Source organism: Mustela lutreola, chromosome 8 (assembly GCF_030435805.1).
Source record: "Mustela lutreola isolate mMusLut2 chromosome 8, mMusLut2.pri, whole genome shotgun sequence".
NCBI classification, from domain to species: domain Eukaryota; kingdom Metazoa; phylum Chordata; class Mammalia; order Carnivora; family Mustelidae; genus Mustela; species Mustela lutreola.
Genome location: NC_081297.1, coordinates 120,101,029 through 120,127,788, shown reverse-complemented (window position 1 = coordinate 120,127,788; position 26,760 = coordinate 120,101,029). Strand labels below are relative to the sequence as shown.

General features: G+C 36.6%; 1 protein-coding gene across 4 annotated transcripts in view; it reads left to right on the top strand.

The window, feature by feature from the left end:
* Positions 1-6,946, top strand: part of C8H12orf50 (chromosome 8 C12orf50 homolog) — a 34,800-nt gene extending 27,854 nt beyond the window's left edge. For 3 of the 4 annotated variants that reach the window (XM_059183643.1, XM_059183642.1, XM_059183640.1), the window contains 4 exons: positions 1,044-1,148; positions 1,415-1,618; positions 3,438-3,530; positions 6,664-6,946. In XM_059183643.1, coding sequence (XP_059039626.1) covers positions 1,044-1,148; positions 1,415-1,618; positions 3,438-3,530; positions 6,664-6,689 — 428 coding nt within the window. In that variant the 3' untranslated portion in view covers positions 6,690-6,946. The remainder of the gene's footprint in view (positions 1-1,043; positions 1,149-1,414; positions 1,619-3,437; positions 3,531-6,663) is intronic. The other variant, XM_059183641.1, reaches the window with a different exon arrangement.
* Positions 6,947-26,760: the final 19,814 nt, after the last annotated feature.

Below are 26,760 nucleotides of genomic sequence, written 5' to 3'. Positions count from 1 at the left end.
GATACAATTGAGACTCATGAATCTTCCTTTCTGTTTCCTTCCTTCCTTCTTTCCTTTATTTCATTTCCTGAGTCCCAGTAATGTTCTTGGATCCCAACCAGGCCCTGAAAGAAACCATGATGGTTTACTCCTAAGAACCTCAGTTTGGTGACATTTGTTAAAAATATGGTTTCCAAATCCTAGAAGTGGGGGCTTGAGAGTAAAGGTGGAACACAATATTTGGAGAGGAGGTGGTGAATCAGAATTCAAATTTAACGCTGAAACTGATCTTGAGAGCTAAGGCAAAGACAGATTTATTAGTCCACTAGAGACAGCTAATGTTTCTACATAGTGAACTTGTTCATTTTCTCTGTGCAATAGTTACTTATTCATGTTCAGGATCTCCACACAGAGAAGTCATGAGTGCCCCTGTCTACTAGATGGCTTTAAGATTCTCTGCAGAAATGTCCTTTATAAATTCCTAGAAAACTGGGTTTGTATATAAACCTTTCAATGTAAAAACATGCCAGTAAAAAAGTGATTAATTTAGTGATCTTAGCACTTACAAATTCTGACTACTTAGTCTTATTTCTCCAAAACTAACAAAACACTCAAATTCTTAAAATTAAAAGAATAAAGTAATATTCACTAAATGTATTTTACACTAATCCAATTTCTTAAGAAGTAGATTTATGTTCAAAATAACAATTCTAAAACTACTTAAAAAATAACACAATGAGATAAATTATATTTGGAATGTAATTTTATAGTCTTTTAAACAATCTACACATTCCTTTGGGAAAGAGCGTTTTATCCCTGAGGAATGCTACATATTGAAAGTTTTCTCATCAGTCAATTTCCAGGACAGATTTTTTTGGGGGGAGGGGGCACTGCTTTAAGAAGTAAGTCACCCTTTGTTCTAGAAAGTAAAGTATTAGAGGAGTGCATTTATTTTTTTCTCTGGCTTGACATGTTGAATGCACAGATATGTAATTATCACCTACAGTAATGTTCAGATGAAAGCATCTCTTTTAAAAACTGTAAAAATTTGTATCTTCTTCAAGTGAATGATGTCCAGCCAGTGAGGAAGCCTCACTTTAAAGGTGTGAAAAAAAGAAAATGGATTTATGATGAACCAAAGAATTTTCCTGGCCCAGGAATGCGGAGAGGTAAAGTATCTATATATCTGATAGTTCTAAACTATAATTCGAAATGAATTTAAGAAATTAAATATAAATTAATATTTCCTACCTGAAAAACAAATTACTGTTGTGCAACATGCTGTTTTAGATGTCAACCCAACTTCTCTCAATTTAGTTCGTTTAGCACACATTGCTTTCCATAGTGCTGTCAAACATTTAACCTGCAGTATGTTATTTATGGGTATGATACCAGTTTGTTTTGGCCCTCACTCCCTTCCCCCTCTCCTTTACAGCAGTACAGGCCCCAAATCCCAAAAATAAAATGAGTTACCATCGCAATAATAAAAACAGAAATGCTGAGAACGCATCCTATATCCACGTTCAGAGAGATGCTATCAGGACTGTCTCACTGAGTGCACCCCCCCGCAGCAGGCCCACAAGCGGGTCCTACAGTAAAGTCGATGTTAACAAGGAACCCAAATTCAACCTTTGTCCAGGTAAAGCTCTTTCTTTATGTCGTTTGCTCATGGCCGTGGTTTGCATCCCCAGGGAATTACGTGATGGTCCAATTAATCTTCATCGCTACCCATTCCCCTCTTCTGTTGCCAGGCCATCACCACACCAGGACGTCTTAGAAAACTGGGGAGAGGATTTCTTCCATGAGCAGGAGTGCACATGGTTTAAAGGATATGTTAGAAAACGTGTTGGGTACAGACAACGAGACACTGAACCTCCCTAGAGTTTTGTCTCACAGCACTGCCCTTTGTTTCCCCTGGATAGCTTTATTTCACTCTTAAGGATTGTTTTCAAATGGTTGACATTTTCTCGTTCCACTAACTGTGTTGTTCAACCATCACTCTCAGGCTAGTGCCCTGGCTTATCCTTAAGCCTTCATGATTACTTTCTGGAAAGGTTAGTTTGGGGGTTAACTGCAGTATTTTTTGACAACCTCTCATCTCTCCCACCATGCACAGTTTGCTTCTAAATCATTTCATCATGTAATAGGCTAAGTCATAGTATATGTCATTAAGTACAAGGCTACTAGGGAGGAGGGAACTACATCTTTTCTTCCTGTTCAGATGAATTTTGCTCTTTTGAAGTTGGGTTTCAATTCTCTCAACTTAACATGAGCAACTTAATTCCCTCTAATTTCATGCTTCTATTTTCCTGTGTTCACAGTCTAGTTTGTGGAGTTCTGAATGCTCTGTGCTTTCTGAAACATAAGTAAAAATTCAATGTCTCTCTTAGGTCCTTTCTTTTATATTTTAAATAGAAGTTAGCTTTATTTAAATTGTATTTCTTCTATTAGTTTTAGAATAAAATGGTATATGGGTTTATATACAAAAATAAGCATATTTTTGGATGAAATATTCTTATGTATTACTACTATTATTTTATTATTATTTTACTGGCAGTGAATGGCTGTCTGGATTTGTGTTAAGATGTCTGGATTTAAATTATGCTCACTATTGCTTTTGCACTATTAGTGCAAATGTTAACACAGGAAAAAAAGCAGATAAATTCTTAGTATTATTATGAACCATGCTTTGAGAATTGTAGCTGCATAGCAATACTTAAAAACACAAATTCAACATTGTTAGACAATAGTTCAAATATACAGTTATCAGAGGAAAGTAGATATTAAAGAACCAAGTAGTATATCAAGGCTTTGGTTTCCTGGGACAGCACATTGACTATGGTAGAATATTCCCTGCCATCATGGGAGTTCATGGAAGGGAAAAGGAATTGGTGGAAACTTCCAGGTCTTTTTTTCTTTCTCTTCTTTCTTCTATAAGCATTAGCAGAATTATATGGTAAAGCAAGACAATGAAATATTTTGGTCACATCTAGATACCATACTCTCACGTATAGCTTAGACTCTTGGGAGAGAGCCTTATTTGAAGAATTGGACAGCCAATAAAGAGGTACAGAAACATCCATGTTCATTGATAACATAAATGGTCTTTTTTTTTTTTTAAATTTATTTGATAGAGAGCACGAGGAGGGTTGGGGGTAAATGGATAGAGGGAGACAAGCAGATCCCCACTGCAGGAAGCTTGATATAGAGCTCATCCAGGACCCTGAGATCATGACCTTAGCTCAAGGCAGAGGCTTAACCAGCTGAGCCACCCAGGTGCCCCATCATAAAATGGTCTTAATAAACTCACTTGGGTCCCTGATGCTTTAGTTTTGAAATGCTAAAGTAAGTTACTTAGAGAACAGCTTCACCTCTGAGATATTTATAACTTTGAGATACTCTTGGAATACGATTTTGAAGTTATAAAATATTTAATTCCTGTCTTCCTTTTTTCTCAGATAAATATACGTCAACATCATATAATGGTTCAGCCTGGCGAAAAAGAATTCCTTTTTCAAAAACATATTCAAAAACTGAAAAGATATATACAGGTAAATATTTACTAGTAATTTTAATGTAGCATTCTAAAAAATGAATGACAAGCTTTTAAGTCGTAAGATCAGGAAACATATTTTAGAAAAATTTAGGAAATTTTCATGATATTTACAAATACAATTATTTGGAGTTTAGCAGATATCTTGTATACTAGCAATTTAATTTTACTTTCTTTTATTGTGGTCTCCTTTGCCTATTTTTATGTTATCAGAAATCTTTTTGATATACTTCTCTCCTTAGATTAAAGCTTAACAGTTGCAGCAATTATATGTTAAAATTCATTTTTTTGTTGAACTACAAAGCAAATATATAAAACTATAAATGGACACAAAATATTAAAGCCTTACTATATCCACCATGGACAAATACTGGCTGGTGTAGACCAACAGGGCACCTAAGATGAAGTTTCCAGGCCAAGAGGTTCTGAGTGACTATGGTGTCCCCCTTGTTGTGCTCTGTTCTCTGGGAGAATATGGGAATCCTGGGAACCTCCCCAGGGTAGAAGTTTGAAGCAGATCTGACATCAGGTGGTTCTTTTGCTAAAAACCTTAATGTCTTCTCCAAGTTTACCCTAGGGTTGGCACAGTAGGTTTGGAAAACTATACAGGATAAAATGGTTTCAATTACTCCACTAAAAGGAACCTTTCAAAAAAAAGTTCTAAATAGAGAGTTCCTACTTACATCTTTAGCCTAGAACTTCCAGAATCATCTGAAATCCATAAACTTTTATACAAGAGCTTCCCAGAATGAACCCAAGGATATCCAGATTAGAAACTGTCCACTTTCCAAAAACAAAAACAGCTGAGATCTTTAGTATTTCTCAAAACTCATACTTTGACTGTGAAGTCAGTTGCTTTTCTTTTCGTTTCCCATTTCTTTCCAAATCATATTGTACTCTTTAAGAGAACGCTGCTGCCATGCTATTTCACTGACTATATTTTCTCTTAGCTTTCTATGGGTTTTCACATGTGATTGCACTTAATTTTGGGGGAAATGAAAATTGGTAGAAATCCTGGATAAAACTACAAATTCCTGAGCTGCATCTTTTCCTCCCATGCTTTCCTTGTGAGTGTGACATTATTTGGAGTATTTAAGGATTCACCCCTCACCCCTGCTCCTCTCCCGGTGACTGCTTTTGTATCCCAACAGCCTCCTCCTCTCTCATCCCAGGGAGTTGAACATGAATTACAGAAGGATTTGGGGGAAGAAGGGGGTCACTTCAGGGCATGAAACATGTACCATCCATGTATGGCCCAGGAAAGGGAATGTGACAGGGGATGTGAGCTTATAAAAGCACTTCTTTGGTCCAATGTGTAGAGCGAGAGGAGGGCACGGAGAGGCAGCAAGTGACCAGCTACAGTGTGGGGTCACTTATTCCAGACAAGTCCCCTTCTGCTCTTCTATCACCTCTAGTTGTGCCAGGGCCCAGGGGAAGAAAGTCAGGGATGGATTTCCCTTCGAAGTTTATGATACTCTGAGCATAAGGAGGATCTGCATTGCATGTCCCAGATGCAGACAGGGGAAAGAAGCTTTGGAGAGAATTTATCAATGCCATGTGTTTGTGGGAGTGGGGGGAGCAAGTCATGTCTAACATGAGAGAGGGCTGGAGACAGCCTCTTGGGATTCCCAAGCCTGAGGTTTGCTTGGGAAGGCATCACATATCCTTGTGAGTTTCAAGTGAGAGTCAGTTCCTGGGAGAGGGCCAGCTGGTCTACCCAAAGTCTCTTAGCTGGGGCTGAAAGCACAGCACTAGAAAGATGGCCTTTGTGGTTGGGTCCTATCAGTGGGGAGAACTAAATCAGAATCTCAAAAGACTGCTCTGCTGGGGAGCTGATTATAACCCAAATCATCCACTTGTCACTTGTGACTTAAAGTATTGTCTGACAGGAACCAGCAAGGATATCACCTGGGAGTTTGTTAGAAATGTGGAATCTCCATAGCAGACCTACTGAATTAAAATCTGCATATTAACAAGTTCTCCAGATGATCAAGATGCACATTAAAGTTTGAGAAACCTTAGGTTATATTATCTGGGCCACCATTCATCAGCACCAGACCCAAGCCATGTTAAAGACCCAACCCATGACTGTTGAGATAATATTCTTTTTCTGGCCATCACAAAGCAGCAACCATTCTCCCCTGTTCCAACCCCAGAAATCTACATATGCAGAGGGAGATGGGAGAGGGAGGAAAAGAAATCCTGAGAAAGAATTTCAAATCTGAATGTGGTTGAAATATAAATGTGAAATAACTAAGAAATCACTGAATTGGACTAAGTTTATGTGCAAAGGACCAGATAAGCTTTCTACATCAGGCAGAATAGGGACTTAGGTTCAAGAAATTGAAAAGAATTACAAAGATCATTTTCTTATTTACCGTGAGCTTTTGACTGGGAAATCTGTAACCCCTAAACTCCTATCCTTTCCAATTGTTCTTGTCATCATCAGACTAGAGAAAGATTAGCTTGTGTTTCCTCCCCCTACACTTCCTGCTAGGGCGCAGAGGAGCGATTTCATCATTTCCCATTTCCCAGTGGACAGATGGACTGCTGGAGAGAGGAGGCAGAAAGCACAAGCTGCCACTAGTCTTTTCCACTAAGGAATATCTCAGAGCGAAGGCCATAGAAGTGTAAATGGGCGAGAAGAGCCTTTTGGGAAAATGTCTGATGCTATGAGGATAATGCAGCAGGAGAGGAAAATGTGTGGGGACCAATGAAAGGAGCTGAAGGTGATTAGAGATCTCAGCCTTCCCTTGGGGCCACGTGTCCTTTCCGATAAGGATATAGCTGGTGTGACTGGAGGTGCCTGTCTGTAGGATGCAACATTGATTCTGTTCATTCTGAGTACACTAAGGTACAGCCTTATATGGACTCTCCTTTCCATCCTTTGTCATCCCTCCATCCAAATTCAAAACACAATAAGCGTTGGAAAGAAATGGAATTAGTTTGAATAGCATTTTGAATTCGTTTGAATAGCATTTTGAAAATATATGAATTAAAACAATGTGGGTTTTGTTTTGCCTTTAGATGTACGGTAAGCAATTAGCTTACCGTACATCTAAAGATGTACAGTATCTTGAAGAATGCCCCAAAAGAAAATAATTTAAGTATTTTGTGTGCTTTATTATTAGAGCCAAGAAGAAATGGGAGCAAGTAAATCTGGAGGTTGAGAGAAGAGAAAAATGAGAAAAGAAAAAAGTGCCAGATATCATCTGATTTACAATCAAAAATGAAAATTCAAAGAATGAGATATTCAAGTACTCCATACTATATACTGGGTAGCCAAAGATGATAAAATGCAAATTCTGAAAATAAGATGCAGGAAGTACATTGTGCTCTTTCAAAACTGATAAAAATGCAAATTACAAACAGCTGCCTGTGTATTTATATAGGTCTGGAATTCATTCGATGCATTGCCGCAAACATTTAATAAAATTTAAAAGTTTGACAATTAAAATCATTCTCTAATTGTAAACTGAGTTAGACTGCACAGATTGAGAAGTGAAACTGTGTCTTTGATCTCTGTTTTGCAATATTCTTTACAGAAGAAACCTCACATTTTCTTTCTTAACCTAGATTTTTAAGCTAGATCCTTGGTGATAATAACAGATAAAGTGAACAAATTCAATGAAGTCTCAGGGTTATAGTTTGGTGATGAGAATGTTATAGGAATTCCAATAGAAATACACTTCAATGTGTTGTAAAAAGGAAAAAAAATATTGGTTTATTATGCAGAGGAGTGCTGAACAATGTCTTTTAATTGGCAACTACAAAACCTATCTGCTGAGACGTGTGAGATTCAAAACGGAAAAATAAACATTTTCTTACCAAGAACAGAAAAATTATCTGTTCGTATTAAGGAAAAGGATTTGTAAAAGGAAAAAAGTGAGTTAATAATGTGATGTCTCAAAAGTACTAGATTTTAAGGCTTTAAGTAACTCTAGAAGTATTAATGCTTATAACTGAGAGATATCATTTGAAAACTTATTTCCATGTCTTTTGCATTTGTTTAGAATAATACATTTTTAATGAGTTCTAAAAAATTCATCTGCAGAGTGACTGAAACAAGAACTTAAAATTGAGAATTTATTCTTCAAACTCAAAGACCAGTATGACGGCAATATATGTGATTAACCTTTCAAATGCTGTTTTTGTAAGTCTGTAGCATTTATACTTCTGAGTTTACTAAAGCTCAGAATTTCACTAACACTGTGGGACACCTTGTCTATGTTTACATGCATCTTGTGGTTATTAGTCACCTCTTGGTCGATATTATGGGGGGGGGTTCACCAGAGTGTAAGTTTAGAAATATTTTATTTTTAAAACATTTTATAGATTTGATTCCAGCTTGTGGAGTAGTAAGTCCTAGTTTCCAGCTTCTAATGGTGCTCTGTCTACCCACTTTGAGGAACATGGGGATAGAGTCCTTTTGTTTTCACAAATAGAGTGGTCAGCAATGGAAACCGTGCCAGCAAAATATCTTGGTGAGATAGATCTGAGCAGGATGGGAGAAAAGAGCTGAGTTGAAAAGCTCTCTCGAGGGAGGCTGATAGGAAACATCCATAATTCCACTTAACACAGACCTCTGTCCTTCCGAAAGTTCATCTAGGGGTGAAGAAGGAATGGTTCTAAGAAGGCAAATCAAGGTATCTTTCTCAAAGTACAGATTCTCAGTGTGTATCTTTATTACTCAATGAGGAATGAGAAGAATCTGAAAGATTTGAATGTCATTCTTCTGAATGTGTACACGTATCATCCCTGATCAAATGAACATTTTTATTATGATAAACTTTTGTCTAAGAGGATCAAGTGGATGGTAGCATTGACCAACTCGGTTTTCATATTTGTGAGGTAGGGAAAAGGTATGGTTTAAATGTGGTAAAATAGTAACCCAGACAGAAGAAGATAACAAATAAGAAAGGATAGAGGATGACAAAGATAAAGACAACCAAAAATGTGGTAAGCCAGCCAGAAGTTATGCCTGCTGACTCCTGAACATAAAAGTAAGGCATTTAAGCCTAAGTTTATGAGGCCAGCTTTTGGAGCTGATGGAAAAAGCAACTGCCTTTTCCATCACTTCCAAAAGCTTTCAATGAATTTGATGGGTGTACTATGATTCCACTCTTTTCACAATGCAGGAGTAGTAAAAATGTTAACAAAAACAGCATGTATTCAATGTTTAGTATATTAGTTTGCTAGGGTTGTCATAAAATACCACAAACTGGATGGCTCAAACAACAGAAATTTATTGTCTCATAGTTCTGGGGGCTGTAAGTCTGAAATCAAGATGTTGGCAGCACTGGTTCCTTCTGAGGACTGTTCTTGGCCTATCTCTTTGGCTTTGTAGATTTGACTTCTTGTGTTTCTTCTCTTCACTTTCCCTATGTGTGTGTGTATTCAAACTTCCTCTTTTACAAAGACATCAATCAGATTAGTAACCACCCTAATGACCTCATGTTAACTTGATTACCGCTATAAGGATCCACTTTCCATATAAGGTCAACTTCTGAGGTAATGGGGGTAAGCACTGCAGTGTATGAATTGGCAGGGTGGGTGGAGGCTGTAAAGATGTCTCCTGGACCTTCCCAGGGTAGACAGGTCTTAAATAACAAATCCACTCTAACATTTTCATCTCCCTAAGCTTTTGAATTACTTTCTTGACAGGAAACCAAGGCAAGTTTGGTATTTCTAGCTCACTCACTCTGGGCCACCTTTTAGTCCATATTTAAGCCATCCATCCAATCAACCAACCAACCAACCAGCCAACCAACCAAACTGTTGGAGCCCTTTATAATTCCCTGAGCTGTGACATTAAAAGTAGAACCTCTGCTTAGTGGACCCATAACAAATTCACAGTGATCTAATTTTATGTTTTTTTCACTATTATTCCACATCTTTAATATTCACTCCCACACACAGTCCCAGGGTTTTTGTTTGTATAAATTAGCAAACTCAAGTACCTCTTTTGGAAAGCAATGTACTTCCTCCTGGAAGTACGCTTCATACCATCCCTTTAGTAGCCTGCTGGGTTAGTACCAAAAGCAGTGGTAGGGGTCAGTCCTGAGGGAAATCAGCATTGTCTTGCATGGCAACTGCCTCGGTTAATCTGATGAGGGTGGTAGGGCTACTGGGAGTGGAGAGACTAATTCTACTGGCAAAGACTCATCGGAACGTAGAGGCTCAAATGGTCCCAGCTTCATGAGGGTCTTCTCACATCTCTCCATTCCAGCTTTCAGGATGATGCTTCTCCCTAGTCAATGTCCTCACTTCAACAGTAAATAACCTGGGAGCCTGAGATTTCAATTTGTGTTGGAATTCAGTGGCTCACAGGATGATACTATATGTTTTTCAGATATCTCAGCCCTGTGCCTAGGAGAGAGAAAGGTCTTTGTTCAGGGCAGCTTTCAGATCATTTATGTGATATGTGAGCTACGAATTCAAGATCCTTGCCTCTCAAGTGTTTGTGAGTATACAGTGGTGATATTTTGTGTATTTCTTGTGCCATATCACACCATGAATGATCAGTGCTCTCTTTACTACTAAAAATAGAGTCATTAGAGTCTCTAAATTTAATCAGATTAGAGAGCAAATTCCAGAAATCCCAGAGCCAATTTGGAAAACTCATCTTTAAGATTCTGTTCCTATAGAGTCTCTCTTAGTACCAAAATCCATACTGGGATTCTGTAATGAATATATAATATAATATATTTTGTATAAATGCATATATTTTTATATAGAGATTTATTTTAAAGAGTTGACTTACACAATTGTTGAGGCTTGGCAAGTCTCAAATCTGATGGAGGAGGCTAGCAAGCTGGAAATTCAGTGGAGTCTGAAGGCAGTCTGATGGAGAATTCCTTTTCACTTGAGAAGGTCAACCTTTTATGCTATTTAGGATGAGGCCCAACCATATTATGGAGAGCAATCTGTTTTACTTAAAATCTGCCAATTTAAGTGTAAATCCCAACAAAAATTTTCCTTACAGAAACATTTAGAATACTGTATGACTAAATATCAGGGCAATGTGGCCTAGCCAAAGTAAATAATTAATTAATCTCCCTGCATAGCCTCAGATAGTCTCCCTACTTTAAGGTCAGGTGAGTAGCAACCTTAATTCCCCTTTGCCATATACTCTAATGTAGTTACAGACTCCAGGGATCAGGGGTTGGGCTTCTTGGGGAACCACTTTTCTGCCTATCACAACTACCTTTCCTTATGCACCTTGTGTAGAGTTGTTCGTACATAGCAGGCACTATACTACACGAAATAACTCACTGAAACATCAGTAACCCAACCCACAAAAAACAGAGTTAGGAGTTATTAACTGCCCCCATTAATGAGAAATGTAGGCACTGAGTAGTCATATAATTTGTAAGTGACAAAGGCAGGATGGTACCACCTGTGTCTGTGACTCTAGATTATTCTCTTCACTCTACTAGACTCGTTAAATATCTGATTATACTTTTTTCCTCAGGCCCAACTTACTCTAAAGCCACACTGGACCACTCTGGACCAATAATAACTTCAGAGCCATGACAGTAAAACTCATAGTCAAGGTTTCTTTCCCATTTCTGTCTTTTTGCCCTCCCTTGAGAGTGGTGTAGCTATGTCATATGTTGTATCATATCCATGTCTTTTCCTCATAAAATAAGGAAAAAATGAATATTGAAATATGTATATTTTATTACAGTTGAGTTTTCTGATAACCAAGGCAAGAAAGAAAACATAGTTACATCAGAAAATTATACTAGTGTTCCCAGGACAATTTTTTTAAATAGCACTACATTCTAAAAATAATTTATTTTATGTAAACATAACTGTAATTGTGTTAGTCCATTTGGGCTGCTATGACAAAATACCATAGACTAGGAGGTATTAAATAACAAACATTTATTTGTCATAATTCTGGAAGCTGAGAAGTCCAAGATCAAGACACTGCAGATTTGGTGTCTGGTAAGCGTCCCCTTTCTGATTCACAGATGACTTCTTGCTATGTCCTCACATGATGGAAAGGGAAGAGGGAACTCTCTGAGGTCCCTCTTTTAGGGACACTAATCCCATTTATGAAGGCTCCACCCTCACAACCTACTCCCCAGAGACACCGCATGGTGGGGGGGCTTTAGGATCTCAACATATGAATGTGGGGGAAACACATACTCAGTCTATAGCAGCAGTTCACTGAACACTTGTTGAAAGAACACCCACTGACATCAAGCCATCTGCTAGAGGCTATGGACACAAAGATAAACGAAGTCTTTCCCTCTACATGTTTCTCATGTAATGCAAATAGTGATTAAAGCACTTATATAATATGAGGTGTGCCACAGAAGAGGTATAGGATAGGTGCCTTGGGAATATAGAAAAGGCATGCTTCACAGATAATTCAAATGCAAATCTAGTTCGGAATTGACTGGTCACAAGTTCTCTCAAATATTTCCTTGCTGCTAGTGTTCCTTTTTATGAGCAGGAGTGCCAATTTATAGCACTGATGTGGTACTGACCTATACCTCATACTGGCATCACTGCAGGATAAAGGATGAACTTTCAGGAGCAATTACTTTCTGCTTTAGGTTGGAGAGAAACTCTTTGTGCTCTCCAGAGAGGTGTCATTGAGAATACCAGTTCTGCAGTGAACTTTACTTGGACACAAAACTATATCCCATTATGCAATTATACTATATTATGCAGAGTGATTAGCTTATTTCTTCTATTAGGTGATGAATGTTCAAGGAAAAAACAGTCTCTTTCTTTCTTTATATCCCTTCCATTGGCATATAATAGTGAATGAATAGTCACTATTAAATATTAATATTTAATAGTCACTTAATAATGCCTATCTCTGAGATTCCTTTTCCTTACCTCAACCATTACAGACCTTAACAAAGAAGTGAGGACCTTTGCTTAGGTCCTTATGTTTTGGAAAGACTTACACTAGGCAAGGACTCCACAGGGCCATGGAGACATGCTTTTCCTTCTAGAGAAGGTTCTGGTATTACAGATGCCAGATTTCACTGTTCAAATCATCTTGAGCCCATTTCTTGGGCTATATGGATCTCTTCCCTAAGACAGAACTCCAAAGGATCCTTGCTATCAAAGGGTTGGAGAAGAGGAAGCTATTTTCAGGGTGTTGATGGAAGTGGAGAGTGTGAGTTGTCCTGTCCATACATGTGCACAGGGTCTTTTGAGCATTAGGACATATCAGGGAATGGAAAGAAAAGAGGGATGCATCTCCCAGGATAGGGAGGCTCTTCCTGTTTCTAGTTTCTAGTGCGGAACTCTGAATTGGCCCAGAATTCTAAACACAAACCTGGTCTTCTAGTTATTATGTGGAGTTAATTGTTAGCTTGATTTATAACTTGCAAATTCTTAAATATATGACATGTGGATCTTCTTGCTCTAGGCTCTGCAAATATTAGGAATAGATTTAGCCCACTTAGCACACACAAGAGCAACAGTAACAAGTGGGATCTTAACACTAATTGTTTCTTTTTTTATGCAAACAGTGGACAGAACAAAAAAAAAATCATACAAGCTGTGACAGAAATCTGGCCTTTTGCCAGAGATTTGTCATTGCAGTGAAGAAGCTGGGTTAGCAGAAGGATCAGTGTTAATCACATTTTTACATATATTGCAGATGGAGAGTGTACTGGACAAATACGGGATCCCTAAATAATTTCTAATTCCTTCATTCTACACTGCCTAGGTAATTCAGGGGCTTACTGTGGTGCAGAACTATTGTGGATATTAAGGAAGCCTTGGGCAAAACCAGAAGCTCTGTGCCCTATTCTGTGAAGAGTAATGCATACAACTGTTCTTTGCTATTAACCAAATAACAACTTGGGAAAGTTAATCAATCTTTTTTAGTTTATCTTCTAACTTTTAATATTAAGAATCCGAAGCAAAGTAAGCCTAAGATCTAGAATAGTGTTATAAAGGCAGCACTAGCATCTCTTAAGTGGTCATATTTTCTCAAGTATTTTCATGCTATATTGTTCCAGTATTTCATTATTAATTGTTGTAAAAATAAGGTGATAGAATTTAGTATAGTGCCTAAAAGCAGTGACTACCCAGTAAATTGTAGCTTCTATGAAAACCTAATTTATTGTAAAGAATGAAAATACACATCTTCAGTTTCTAGCAGTATGGTAAAATGTTCATTCAGAGAATAGCCTTTCTGTAAGAACACACCTAAATATGCCACATTGGGAAACAACACAATGTAAAACAAAAACATCCCTTTCAATGTATGTCTGAGCAAGAAGGAAAGAAAAAGATTTTCTCAGAAGCCAGAATGACAAAGGGGGAATCCAGAAGAATAAAGAAGCGTAAAAGCTGGCATCTGCCTTGGGGTATCTGCAGATTCCTCGTGCCATAGAATTTGGGCTTCAGGGGTCCACAAACTGGACAATAAGAAACAATGTCTAAGGCATGAACAGAGCTGGGGACAGGATGAAAAATGTCACAAAAAGCCAGGACACATTGAAGATGATATGCTCAGAGAGGAAACTAGAAAAAGAACACTTAGCTTATGTAGACAGACAACGGGAATAGATACCTCTTCTGTTAAAATTTTATTTTATTTTTTATTTATTTATTTTTTATTTGTCATAGAGAGAGAAGCGAGAGCAAGCACAGGCAGATAGAGTGGCAGGCAGATGCAGAGGGAGAAGCAGGCTCCCTGCCAAGCAAGGAGCCCGATGTGGGACTCGATCCCAGGACGCTGGGATCATGACCTGAGCCGAAGGCAGCTGCTTAACCAACTGAGCCACCCAGGCGTCCCTGTTAAAATTTTAAAAGACCTAACTTTTTTTCAGGTGAATTGGGGGTTTGAATTCACATTATCAAACTGTTCTAACAAACTTCCAGTGAAAAATGTAGTATAACGTGTTCTCAAATTGGTAGTACCCCAGGCACGTGGATGAAGTAAAAGTAAATCATTTCTGGTATCTGGTCTTTAAATTCAGATATTAAGAAATTGCCAAAGATAAAATTCCAAATGATGCAAATTTGTGATTAAAAAAATTAAACAGATGCAAACAACCATTAGTCAACAGTAACAACGATATATGGAATAAGACTTGCAAAAATATTGGAAGTGTTTTTAATAATTAAAAAATATAATGCATTGAAAATATGAAGAATTGACCAAAATCTATCAGTACTGGCCAAAAATATTTGAAAGGGAACCATATAGAAAACTTAAAAGTGAAAATAAGATAGTTAAAAGTGGAAAAACACCACCATCAGATTCAGGAAGCCCACTGGATCAAAAAAGAATGAACAAAGAGAAACTCATAGCTGTATCTTCTACCTTGGACTGGTGTATGTAAAAAACAACATCTTAAAGCAAATAGAGGGGCGCCTGGGTGGCTCAGTGGGTTAAAGCCTCTGCCTTCGGCTCAGGTCATGATCTCAGAGTCCTAGGATCGAGCCCCACATTGGGCTCTCTGCACAGCGGGGAGCCTGCTTCCTCCTCTCTCTCTCTGCCTGCCTCTCTATCTACTTGTGATCTCTCTGTCAAATAAATAAATAAAATCTTTAAAAAAAAAGCAAATAGAAAAAAAAGATAATTTATGAACAAAAGAAGAAATATTATATTCATATTGGAATTCTACATAGCAGCAGATTCAGACAACAATGAAATAATCACGGGAAGAAAATATTTATCACTCTAGACAAGAATGCCCAGTCACTTTTCAGGAATGTGAGATAAATAAAAATCTTTGAAACAAATCAAAACAAATATTTGCCAAGTTACTAAATTTACTTCCAAAGGAAATTATTCATGAAGAAGGAAAATGATTTTTAAAAATAATCTGATGGGCGAAAAGAACATTCAGCAAAGAACATGAATGTATGGCTTAATCTAAGGAAACAATGTATAAACCGATGACAATGTTTTCTAATTTGTAAGTTCAAAAAAATTGTGATAAAACTAAAATCTTATACAACAATTATACATAGGTTATAAGAATGGGTAGCCAGAGTTAAGGAAAATTGTTTCTAGTTTTGTTAAACATGTAAGATTATGTACAACACGCTGTGTACATTCAAGGGGCATCATTCAAATCATAATCCAAGTGCAAGTCCACTACCTGTATAGCTGCACTCAGCATAAAGGAATAAGATGTGGTATAATCTTAGACATTACTTAATTATGCATGTTAAAGTTTCTAGGATAACTGCAAGGAAAGAGAAAATATATTCTTACCAAAGTGGTAAAGGGAATAAAATGGAATAGGGAAAATTTTTAAAAGTAAAACAGAGAGAGAAAGAGAGAGAAAAGTGCTACAAAAACAAAAAAATAAAGCACCAAAAATAAATTTCAAAGACATCCTCTTAAAATTTCAGAGTACAGGGGGAAGATGATAGAGTTAGTGGATTCTAAGCTGACCTTATCCACGGATAGAAGTAGCAATGCTCACATCAGTGTAACCCAGAAAATGACCCAAAGACTGGCAGAACAGACTCTCCACAACTAAATGTAGAGAAGAGGCCACACTGGAAGAGGGTAGGTGGGGTGAAAATGCAGTCTGAAGCGAAATGGACCTGCGGTACTATCCAAGGGAGGGAGTGAGGCCACAGGCATGAAGCAGGGAAAGAAACAGAGAGCACACCAGGAACCCCAGGCATGGGGAACTCTCAGGGGTAAGACAAATCCCCATAAAAGTTGGTATTGAAAACCAAGGGGCATGATTTTGAGAGTTCTTATAATCAGTGGGGATTAACTCCTTGACCTTTAAAACTCAGCAGGCTCAGTTCTGGGATAGCCAGCAGGATGAGAGGCAACCATCAGGGATAACACAATGAACAGTCCAATGGAGATACAGAATAGAGGTTGCAGTTTGAAGAATAGCTAGGGTGTAAGAGAAGAAGAATATACAATAAATGTCAAAGGGGACTCTTGGAGTGGAAAGGAAAGAATGTAAGTAGGAGAAAGAAAAAGTAGGAAGCACAAAAGCTATAAAAATAAGTATATCTATAAAAATCACTCAAGGAATTCACAAAATATAAGGATGTAAAATATGACATCATATACCTAAAGTATGGGGTCAGGATGGGGTGAATTAAAGAATGGGTTCAAACTTAAGTGACCATCAGCTTAATATAGAATGCTATATGCATAAGACATTATGTACAAATCTAATGATAACCACAAGTCAAAAACCAGTAATAGGTATGTAAACAATAAAGAGAAAGGAATCAAAGTGTATCACTAAAGAAAGCCAGAAGACCATGAGAGAAAAAATAGATAGCTACACTAACTATACTAACTATAACTAACTACACTAATTATATATTAATTATATACTAACTATAATTAACTACACTAACTATAAAATAAGTAACAAAACGGTAACAAGTACATCCCTATCAAGAATTACTTTGAATGTAAGTGGACTAAAACCTCCAATCAAAAAACACAGGGTGATGGAATGGATGAAATAGCAAAACCCATCTATATGCTGCCTACAAGGAACTCATTTCAGACCTAAAAACACATGCAGATTTAAAGTAAAGGGATGGAGAAGCAATTACCATGTAAATGGAAGTGAAAAGAAAGCCAGGGTAGCAATACTTACATCAGACAAAATAGACTATAAAACAAAGACTGCTACAAGAGGCAAAGAAGGACACCAAATAATAATAAAGGGGACAATCAAAAAATATATATATATATATATATATATATATATATATATATATATATAATAATTGTAAATATTTATGCACTCAACACTGGAGTGTCCAAATACACAAAGCAGCTATTATGACCATAAATGAAGTAGTTGATGGTAATATAAAAATAGTAAAGGACTTTAACACCCTACTTATATCAATGGATAAAGTGTCCAAACAGAAAATTAACAAGGAAGCAGTGGGTTTGAATGACACATTGGACCAGATGGATCTAACAGATACATTCAGAACATTCCATCCTAAACCAGCAGAATCCACATTCTTTTCAAGTGCACATGGAACATTCTCCAAATAGATCACATATTAGGCCACAAAACTAGTCTCAAAAATTAAGAAAGGTTGAAGTCATACCATGCATGACTTTTCTACTTACAATGTTATTAAACTAGAAACTACAACAAAAAAATCTGGAAAGAACACAAATATACGGAAGTCAAATAACATCTTCCTAAACAATAATTGAGGGGCACCTGGGTGGCTCAGTCAGTTATATGTCTAACTCTTGATTTTGGCTCAGGTCATGATCTCAGGGTTGTGAGATTAAGCCTGGTGTTGGGCTTAAGATTCTGTCCCTCTCTCTCTGCCCCTCCTGACTCCTGCTCATATGTGGTGGGCTCTCTCTCTCTCTCTCAATAAAAAATAAAATAAAATAAAATAAAATAAAATAAAATAAAATAAAATAAAATAAAAAGTTTAAAAACAGTGAATGAATCAACCAAAAAAATCAAAGAGAAAATTTAAAAAAAAATCATGGAGGCAAATGAAAGTGAATCTTCAGAATGTAGCAAAATCTGTTCTAAAAAAATTATAGCAATATAGACCTACCTCAAGATGCAAGAAAAAAATCACATATTAACCTACCCTTACACCCGAAGAGCTAGAAAAAAAGAAAAAGCAAAACCCAAAACTAGGGGCGCCTGGGTGGCTCAGCAGGTTAAAGCCTCTGCCTTCGGCTCAGGTCATGATCCCAGGGTCCTGGGATTGAGCCCTGCATCAGGTTCTCTGCTCAGCGGGAAGCCTGCTTCCTCCCCCCTCTCTCTCTCTCTGCCTGCCTCTCAGCCTACTTGTGATCTCTGTCTGTCAAATAAATAAATAAAATCTTAAAAAAAAAAAAAACCCAGAACTATTAGAAGGAGGGACATAATAAAAATTAGAAGAGAAGGGCGCCTGGGTGGCTCAGTGGGTTAAGCCGCTGCCTTCGGCTCAGGTCATGATCTCAGGGTCCTGGGATCGAGTCCCGCATGGGGCTCTCTGCTCAGCAGGGAGCCTGCTGTTCTCTCTCTCTCTCTCTCTCTCTGTGCCTCTCCATCTACTTGTGATCTCTGTCAAAAAAATAAAATCTTAAAAAAAAAAAAAAGGCGAACACCAAGCGGGCGGGTAGCGCCTCTAAAAAAAAAAAAAAAATTAGAAGAGAAATAAAATAGAAAGTAAAACAAAAACAAAAACAAAAAAAAACCCCAACAGAACAGTTCAATGAAACCAGGAGCTAGTTCTTCCAATAGAAAAAAGCCTTAAGTCAGACTCATCAAAATTTAAAAAAATAAATAAATAAAAAAGAAAAAGAGGGAGAGAGAGAGGATTCAAATAAACAAAACCAGAAATGAAAGAGGAGAAATAACAAACAACACTACAGAAATACAAAGGATTATAAGAGGATATTATTAAAAATTGCATGCCAACAAACGACATTCTAGAAGAAAGGGATAAATTCCTAGAAACATACAATCTTCCAAAACTGAATCAGGAAGAAATAGAAAATGTGAACAGACAAATTACCAGCAATGAAACCAGATCAGTAATCAAAAAACTCCAAACAAACAAAAGTACAGGACCAGATGGCTTCATAGGTGAATTCTACCAAATATTTAAAAAAGAGCTAATAATTATTCTTCTTAACTATTCCAAAAAATAAAAGAGGAAGGAAAGCTTCCAATTCATTCTATAAAGCCAGTACTGTCCTAGATAACAAAACCAGGCAAAAAAAAGACAACTACAGGGCAATATCTCCGATAAGTATAGATGCAAAAATCTTTAACAAAATATTAGGAAACTGAATCTAATAATACTCTAAAAAAAAAAAAAAAAACCACTCATCCCAATCAAGTGGGATTTATTCCCAGATTGCAAGTGTGGTTCAATATTCACAAACCAAACAATACTCAAACATCAAAAAGAGAAAGAATGAAAATGATATGATCTATTCAATAGATGCAGAAAAAGCATTTGATAAAGCACAGCATCAATTCATGATAAAATCCATCAACAGTGCAGAGAAAGGTTGGTGGGAATGCAAGCTGGTGCAGCCACTCTGGAAAACAGTATGGAGGTTCCTTAAAAAGTTGAAATAGAGCAACTCTATAACTGAGCAATTGCACTACTGGATATTTATACCAAAACTACAAATGCAGTGATCTGAAGGGGCAGCTGCACTCTAATGTTTAGAGCAGCAATGTCCACAATAGCCAAACTATGGAACGAACCTAGATGTCCACTGACAGATGAGTGGATAAAGAAAATGTGATACACACACAACACACACACACACACACACACGGATACACACACACACACATAAATAAATAATGGAATATTATGCAGCCATCAAAAACTGAAATCTTGCCATTTACAATGACATGGATGGAACTAGAGGGTATTATGCTAAGGGAAATATGCTAAAGTCAAGCATAGAAAGACAATTATCATAGGATCTCAATGATATGAGGAATTTGAGAAACAAGACAGAGGATCATAGGGGAAGGGAGGGAAAAATGAAACAAGATGAAATCAGACAGGGACACAGACCATGACTGACTCTTAATCTCAGGAAACAAACTGAGGGTTGCTGGAGTGAGAGGGATAGGAGGGATGGGGCAGCTGTGTGATGGACATTGGGGAGGGTATGTGCTATGGTGAATGCTATGAATTGTGTAAGACTGATGATTCACAGAGCTGTACCCTTGAAACAAATAATGCATTATATGTTAATTAAAAAAAAAATCTTGGGGCGCCTGGGTGGCTCAGTGGGCTAAAGCCTCTGCCTTTAGCTCAGGCCATGATCCCAGGGTCCTGGGATCGAGCCCAACAGCAGGCTCTCTGCTCAGCAGGGAGCCTGCTTCCTCCTCTCTCTCTGCCTGCCTCTCTGTGTGCTTGTGATCTCTGTCTGTCAAATAAGTAAAAATCTTAAAACAAACAAACAAACAAACAAACCCTTACCCCCCCCATCAAAAGGTGATGAATTTTTAACCTGATGAATGGAATTTAAACCATGGGAGGGAATCAATGCATAGAAGAGTCTTTCTTGCTGGCTTTGAATGTGGAGGAGGCTGCATGACAAGGTTTGTGGGTGTTACCTTGTTGCTGAGAGTGGTCCCCAGCTTTGTTGACAGCCAACAAAAAGATAGGGACTTCAGTCTTACAACTGCAAGAACTGCATTTGGCTAACATCCTGAATAAGCTTGGGAGTAGATTCTTCCTTGGAGACTCCAAAAGGAATACAGTCCTGCCATTTAAGACTCTCATCAGAGAACTTAGCCATACCATGGACTTCTGATCAGAGCTAGAACTATGAGCTAAAAAAATGAGTTTTGTTTTAAGTGGCTAATTTATGGTAGGTAACTTGTTACAGAGCAATAGAAAAACTGTACAACTACTATATTCAACAACTAAAGAATTCACATTTTTTTTCAAACACACATTGGTAATTTATGAAAAATGACCAGATTTGGTTATAAAGCAATCTGTAACAAATTTCAAAAAATGTGTTATGTGCATAGCATCCTCTCTGATAACACAATTTTGTCAGAATCAACAAAAAATTAATAAAGATATCCATGTATGTGGAAATTAAAACACTCAACAACTCATGAATTAAAGAAAGAAATGTAATTAAAATATACTCAGCAATGAATGATAAAGTTCTGTGTGTCAAAGTTTGTGAAATGCATCTAACTCTTAGCAAACTAGGAATAGGAGGAATCTCTTTAAACTGGTTATTTATAAAATCTTACAATGAACATATTCACTTGTGATTGTTAAATAATTTGCTTTAAATTGCAGATCAAAACAAGTGTGCCCACTATCATTGCCTTATCAATTTCCTAAAGGTTTTAGTAGTCATAGTAAGATAAGAAAAAAGTAATAACCCCTATAATAATTGGAATTAAGGAAATAAATAAGTCATTGTTTCTAGGTATTAACTGTCTACAGAGAAATCTCCAAATATTTACAAATTATTAGAACTGTTAAGAGAAATTAGCTAGTTTGGGATATAAAATTGATATACAAAAGTAAATTGTATTTTTATGTACTAACATACATACATAGAAAAAGCAAATAGGTGAGAAAGGATATATTTATAAAAATGACAAAAATATGTCTAGGAATAAAATAACAAATGGATAAGACTTTGATGCAGAAATCCATAAAACTGTAATAAAAGTTATTAATAACACCTGAATTAATTAATTAAATGCTATACCATGCTCATGGATAGACATAATATATTAAAAATATCAACTGTCTGCAAGTTGGCTTATCAATACCATGTCAATCAAAAATCCTAGTAAGTTCTTTTCATGAAACTTGACAAGCCTATTTTAAAATTAATATGAAATGTCAAAGCCTCAAGAATAGTCAAGCCCCTACTAATAGAGAAAAGTAAAAGGAGAGGAGTAGCCCTGTCAGAAATTAAAATTTATTACTATAAAGCTATCTAATATTATTAAGCTATATTTTAAATTTGTTACCACACAGTATTGATATTTGAGGCAAAAATGGAAAGGAATAGAAAATAAATCTACAGTCTATATAAATCCAATACAAAGCAGAAGTGAATGGGGAAAAAAAAGGTATTAAATAAATGTTTCAGGAAATTGAGCATCCATACAAGAAAAAAATATAATGGACCGTTAATATCATGAAAAAAGTAAATTTCAGATAAATCTAACACTTAAATGTCACAGACAAAACTTTAAAATTTGCAGAAAGTATATGTTGAATGCATACATGATTCATAGCACTTTTAGAAATGTACCACTGACTGAAAAGTTTGATATGTTCTAACTAACGGGCTGCTTGCAAAATTTGGGTAAATAAAGGAAGGCAGAAAGAGAGACTGGCAAGTATGTTTCACTCCTTAAGCCACATAGAACGCTCTAAATATATGCTGTAAATAAATAAGGGCACATTATTGAGAAATTAGGTCCCTGTCCTCTGACAAGTTTTGATGTAGTTTTGAATGTAGGTGGGGTCCAGAGCTGATGGCCAAGAAAGAATTCTTGAGATATCTTTGGTGCATAAAGGTGATTTTATTAAAGCACATGGGTCCGCACCGGACCCAGGGGCAGAAAGAGCTGCTACACTGGAATTGTGAGGGGTGACTGACTATATTCGTGGAAGCTGGGGGTAAGGAAAAAGGGATGTTTTCAAAAAGAACTTTCAAATGCCAAAGTGGACCAAGGAGATACCAGAGGCTTTGCCGTTGTCAAGGTTGTTTTTCCCTCTGGTAAATCATTAACATTAAGATAGTTGGGAATTTCCTTCTGAAAGTTAGGTTATTGATAAGAATGCTTTTTTCTGTAAATCACTAAGACCTTTGTAAACAGAGGGAGAGTCCTATCTTGCTGGAATGTGAGCTCTAATAGTTAACCATTTGTTTTTCCCTTCCCTTAGGGAAGGAGTGCCTGAGGAATGTCACACATATACCACCTAGAGGGTAAGGGGTCTGGGGGGAGGGGAGCTAGCAGGGTGTCAGCATGTGCTTTGCCCTCAGCGTGCTTTCCAGTCCCTCATCATTGATGATTTAGGTGACTGTGTAATTCATAGTATCTTTCTTTTAATTTAATTCATTATTCCTGGATTGTACATAACTTCTTCTCTCATAATACAACTATTTTTACCTACATTCTTTTTCCTTAGGTTTACTTGAGGGACTCAAATAGCTTGTTTTCAACTCAAATTTTATCATATGTGTATGTTATCTTTAAGGAAAGTTTACTGTAAAAAGTCGATTTTTGGCCTCTTTAATAGAAGCTGCCATTTGGGGGCGCCTGGGTGGCTCAGTGGGTTAAAGCCTCTGCCTTGGGCTCAGGTCATGATCTCAGGGTCCTGGGATCAAGCCCCATATAGGGCGCTCTACTGAGCAGGGAGCCTGCTTCCTCCTCTCTCTCTGCCTACTTGTGATCTTTCTCTCTATCTCTCTCTCCTTCTGGGTCAAGTAAATAAAATCTTAAAAAAAAAAAAAAAAAAAAAAAAAAAGAAGAAGAAGCTGCCATTTGACCTAGAAATGAAGTTCTAGCTAGATAGTTTCTTTTTACTTACAACTATTTTGTCACAAATGGAAGTATAAACTGCTTGGCAGGGAAAACAAAGGCCAGAGCTTCTACTTTGTTCCTGGCATGAACTCAAAAGGACATTTGTACCATTTGTAAAGCTAATCAAAACAGATCATCCACACTGAAGCTGGGAGAACTTTTGGTTCCAATTCAATCTGCTTTGAGTTGGTTTTGGATGGTAGTGTTTATGGAGAGAATTTCCCCCATTGCCAAACTGGTGTTTATGTTCTTTTCCCCAGGAAAAAGACTGCCATAGAACTAATTAAGGGTGATTAGCAGGAAAAGTAGGTAATTACCAATAAGTTCAATAAACTCACATGAGCTTTGGAGCCAGAAGTGCATTTTTTAGACTTCTGGGTTATCATTTGCTAGTGGTTTGACCCAGGAGGAGATTCTTAGCCTCTGAGCACAAATTTACTCATTTGTAATATTTGGGTTTCCTGACAGGTTTGTTAGAGGCATTAGAGATAATATATGAAGTGCCAAGAATTGTTTCTAGGATACGGGTAGTTTTCCATAAATGATAAGCATTTATTACTATTGAACTAAATACAATACAATCTGGATGTTGCAGGTGGGGCATAAGCTAGAAATACAGTTTGAAGTGGTTTGGGAGGACAGATTGGTAATTCTCAGACTCATTCCTCTTCTATGAGATCTCTGGGTGACCAAGGATGCATAAGTGTTTTCCTTCCTTAAGTTTTTGATTCAGAAGCAAATCTATATCCAGTATTTAGTAGAAATATATATCTAAAACATAATAAAATAAATTTTATACATTATATCACCAAAATTTAAAAAATAAATCACATGTTGTAGCAGAACTTAAAGTGCTTTTTCATTTTTCTTTTTAAAATTATGATTTAATAATTTATACTCCTCAGGCATGAGGTCCTGGGAAATTTCTAGCCCAGGGCATTGTAGCTCTCCATATTTTTCTGAATGATTTTCATGGGATTTTCCACAGAAAAATAATTTCAAATTTGCTTCCTTCTATCTATAGAAGAATAGATATAACTATAATAGATATAACTATCTATTATGTTCAAGGTATATAAAATGCTTAATGACATACTAAATAAATTCTTATTCAAAACACAAATTGTTTATTTAAAAGGCATACTTAATATTAAACAAGAAACATTTATTAGTTGGTTGATTTACTGGGTTATCCATGTTCTGTATCTTCCATGAGTCTGAATAATCAAGAGATAGTTACTTATTATTGGGAGAAATCAATTCTATTTATATAAGTGTATTTTAAAAATCATCTTCAGACTAACATGGTGTTACATAATTTGTAAATTTTACTATCTGAAATATATTAGTATATTAATGTGTTGTTATATTAACATATGTTAATATATTCATGTGATATACTAAGTGTTATTTATTTTCAGAAGTACATAAAATTCAGATTCCACACTTGGTCAGCCTCAATCAGGGAGTGTGCTGATAAATTTTTAACAACTGGGTCTCAGAAAAAACAGCTGCAGTTTGTAGCATTGCTGATTTTTGTAGGGTAAAAGCTCTTCTACCAGGCTAATTTAAAGCTACAAAAATTGTCACTGAACTCAGAATTAGGAAGAAATGCACATAATCTGCTCTACTAAGCTGGAAGAACTCACTCCCGCATACCTCTACATATTTTCCACGTTAAAATGATGAAGTTCTTGAACCTAGGTGAGGTTTGGTGGGGTGAGCTTCGGAGCTGACGGCTAAGAAAGAATTCTTAAGATGTCTTTGGTGCAAAAAGGTGGTTTATTAGAACACGGGGACAGGACCTGTGGGCAGATGGAGATGCTGTGCCGTTATCCTGAGGAGTGGCTGATTATATACACAGGAGTTGGGTAGGTGAGGACAAAGAGGGTGATGTTAGTCTCTAAGAAATTTTGGAAGCAAGGTCTCCAGGACCTTGAGGGGCTAGCTATTGTTGGGAGAAAGGTTATTCATTACTAGTAGTAAAAATCTACTTGTGAGACCCTTTAGATGTATATCAGTGGGCCATATACTTGGGAATGATTCTAGACACTATCTTGGAGATCTAGAGATAAAGTTTCACATTTCTCCTATCACGTGTCCTTGTTAGTGAGATTTCGGTTTAGAAGAAATTTAACTTTATTTAGGGCTTGAAGAACTGATTTATTTGCCTCTGGAAATTGTGCTATTGTTAGATAGCTTCTTTGTTGTAAATCTCTAGGACACTGGTAAACCAAAGGAGACTCCTGTCTTGCAGGACTGTGATCTCTGCAAGTTAACTATTTGTTTTTCTTTTAGGGCAGCCAGAGATGCCTGAGGAATGTCACACATATTACTGAGAGGAGTGGTGGAGAGGGGGTGCAAGGTGCCAGCTTTTGCTTTGTTCTCAGCCAGCCTCCTGCTCCCTCATCATAAAGACATATTAAAATAATCAAATTAAATTAATTTGGAATAATTGAATACCTATTATGAAGCAGTTCCTATTCAGATAGTGGGAGTATCCCTCTAAATACATATTATATATAGTATATTTATTTGTTTGTTTATTGCCAGGTTTTATCCTAAAAAAAACCTCATGAAGATAAGAACTTTTTCTTTTTATTTAATTATTTATTTCTCTGAGTTTAGAATGATGGCTGACACAAAGCTGGCAATAAATAAAGATTTGTTGAATCAAATGAAGGAGACTCAATCTCTGTCTTCAGTGAGAATATAGTCTATCAGAAAAGGAAACAAAAAAAACCTATTTGAAAGAGAAAACCAAATTAGAGCAGAGTATAATTAAGAAACTTTAGAATTTTTCTGAAGTTGAAAATTAAATTATAATAAATTCTATAATACTATGATAATAATTTATATCACCAGTGAAAATTATATTTTATTGAAGTGCTATATGTTATTGTGATTCTGCAAAATATAGCACCAATAACACCAAGAGTAACAATAATTTCCAGAATGCTTTTTCCATGATAGACATATACTCACTGAATTATATGTATTATTGAATTTAATTCTCAAAATATTCTTTAAACATGCACTACCTTTATCTTCCAATATATGAAAAAACTTCGGTTCCAAATAGTTCAGTAATTTGCTCAAGTTAAAAATGAAAATATGAACTGTCAAGATTATTTTGAAACAAAAAAGAGAGAAATTTGTGTTAACCTTTAAAGAGGTTAAGAACGTAGCATCTAGAATCAGAAATATTTAGGTTCA